Below are 2268 nucleotides of genomic sequence, written 5' to 3'. Positions count from 1 at the left end.
ATAAAACATGTGCCAATAGAATAAAACGTGTGATAATCTTTAATGATGGTGTGGCACCAGTTCATTAGATTCATAGATAGCTTTATTTTTCAGTAACCGGTATGCCGGTGCCAACAGTTACAGCATAGGGCTCACTTTTGGGAGAGAATCAAATCAAATCCAGTTTGTGGTCATGTTGCTGTATAATACAGGCCAAATGAGAGCGTTTCTTCAGGATCCAATAACTTAAAACAATTTAAATAAAGAAGCGTCTGCAGATCTGGATCAGCAGTTCAGTGTGTGTAGTCTGTGAGTATTTACGACGTTTTTACAGAAGAAGTGTCACATGTGAAGGGTGACATGCCGAGTCGCCACATTTTAAAGCAAAAACACATAAACTGTTGTTTTAAATGGAGACATGACCGACACAATCGGTGATCCTTTTCACAAACAGTTTTACTGCTCTAACGAAGATTATGGGCTTTTAGATTTCACTTCGTCACAGGCAGACACATGCCGGCTTCATCTAAACACAGACGAAAAGCTGAAATAAAGTGAGACACCTGAAGTCAAATCTGTACACTACAGGGGAAGGAGAATAGATTATTTTTTTGGGCTTTTTGCCTTTATTTAGAGCAGTAGAGAAAGACAGGAATGGGGAGAGACCTGCAGCAAAGCGGGAGTCGAACCCACGACCGCTGCGTCGGGGAACTAACCCTAACCATAACCCCAACTAAAGCTAACTACAGCTAGCTACAGCTCCTGCTCATGGGTTACCTGCTCAACTAGATGAGCCATAGGAGCTCCCCAGGAAAACTGACTTTCATACAAATCTGTCTGTAAAAGTGACACTCCAGCTCAAATGTGTCATCTGAGGACCTGTCTCCGTCTTTCCAGCCACCTCCACTCAGCATGAGCACCACGCCCGTCCAGGAGGCCCCTGCTCAGGGACTGTCCTCCAGCAGTGGCCAGACGCTGCCCTCCCGACCTCTGCAGCCCCTCTCTGACCCCTCAGCTTCCAAAAGAGTCTGTTTCTACAAAAGCGGCGACTACAAATTCAGCGGGCATCGCATGGTCATCAACGCCCGCACCTTCAAGACGTTTGACGCTCTGCTGGATGCTCTGTCCAAGAAAGTGCCTCTGCCGTTCGGCGTCAGGACCATCACCACGCCCCGAGGGACTCACCTGGTCAGGGCTCTGGATGACCTGCATGACGGGGGCGCTTATGTGTGTTCTGATCAGAAACGGGTGAAGCCACTGAACCTGGACGAGGTGAACCGCCGGCAGGTACCGTGGAACACCACCAGACCTCTGAGCGCGGGGCGACGGCGCCGTCAAGGACTCAGATCGGGCCAGTTAGGCAGAGCGAACGAAGCCTCCGGCAGGCCAGCCAGGGTCACGGAGAGGGTGGCAGTACGGACGCCCAAGAGGCTCACGGTCATCAAGAACAAGGACCCCAGTGTTAAACGCACCATTGTGTTGCAGAGGAGAACGGCGCCCACGTTTGATGCTCTGCTGGATTACCTGTCCCAGATCCTGCAGTTCCCGGTGCTGAAGCTCTACTCTACAGACGGCAGACGAGTAAGTTGGCGGGAAACAAAGTAAAATGAGGATTGATGGTGACTCACTGGTTCTGTCTGGGAAATAAAGTTGTTTTTGTTTTTTAATATTCAAATATGTGGCAGAGATTTTTGGAAAGTGCACTTATTTGCTTCTTCCAATGAGAGAGAAATAACACTCTCATATCTGTCTGGTGAACATTGTGACGAGCCTGTTAGCTTAGCATACAGACGAGAGACAAGCAGCCAACTGAGGGTACAAATAATAACACTTTGTTTTATTTGGTTAGGCTGAGAAACACAAGATGTTCATTAGTTACCTTTAAAAGTGACTTTAGATGAATATTGTTGGCTTTAGACAGAACCAGCCTTTATGCTAAGCTAAGCTAACTGGCTGCTGTCTCCAGCTCCATGTAGAATGTCCAGAGATAGCAGCCAGTTAGCTTAGCTTAGCATAAAGGCTGGAAAGAGTTAGCCTGGCTCTGTCTAAGGCCTACAACATCCTTTAAAAGGGACTTTGGACGAATATTGTTGGCTTTAGACAGAACCAGCCTTTATGCTAAGCTAAGCTAACTGGCTGCTATCTCCAGCTCCGTGTACAGAGATGAGATTTCACTGTGACTTGAAAGCAAATCAGTGTATTCCCTCATATTCACAGTGGAGTGGACGTTAGTGTTTTAAATCTACTCAATAAGACCAGACCGAGCCTGAAGCTGTTTCTCATAGCAAC

At 47.4% G+C, this 2268-nt stretch overlaps 1 protein-coding gene across 1 annotated transcript in view; it reads left to right on the top strand.

Annotated features, from left to right (window-relative positions):
* The first annotated feature begins 891 nt into the window (after positions 1–891).
* The window catches only part of LOC103361434 (oxygen-regulated protein 1), a 9763-nt gene continuing 8386 nt past the window's right edge, over positions 892–2268 (top strand). Inside the window, 1 exon segment of the mRNA XM_008287511.1 lies at positions 892–1580. Coding sequence (XP_008285733.1) covers positions 892–1580 — 689 coding nt within the window.

This window comes from Stegastes partitus, unplaced genomic scaffold, assembly GCF_000690725.1.
Source record: "Stegastes partitus isolate 25-593 unplaced genomic scaffold, Stegastes_partitus-1.0.2 Scaffold503, whole genome shotgun sequence".
In the NCBI taxonomy this organism is placed as follows: domain Eukaryota; kingdom Metazoa; phylum Chordata; class Actinopteri; family Pomacentridae; genus Stegastes; species Stegastes partitus.
Note: the sequence above shows the minus strand (reverse complement) of the source record. Positions and strands in the feature narration are given on the sequence as shown.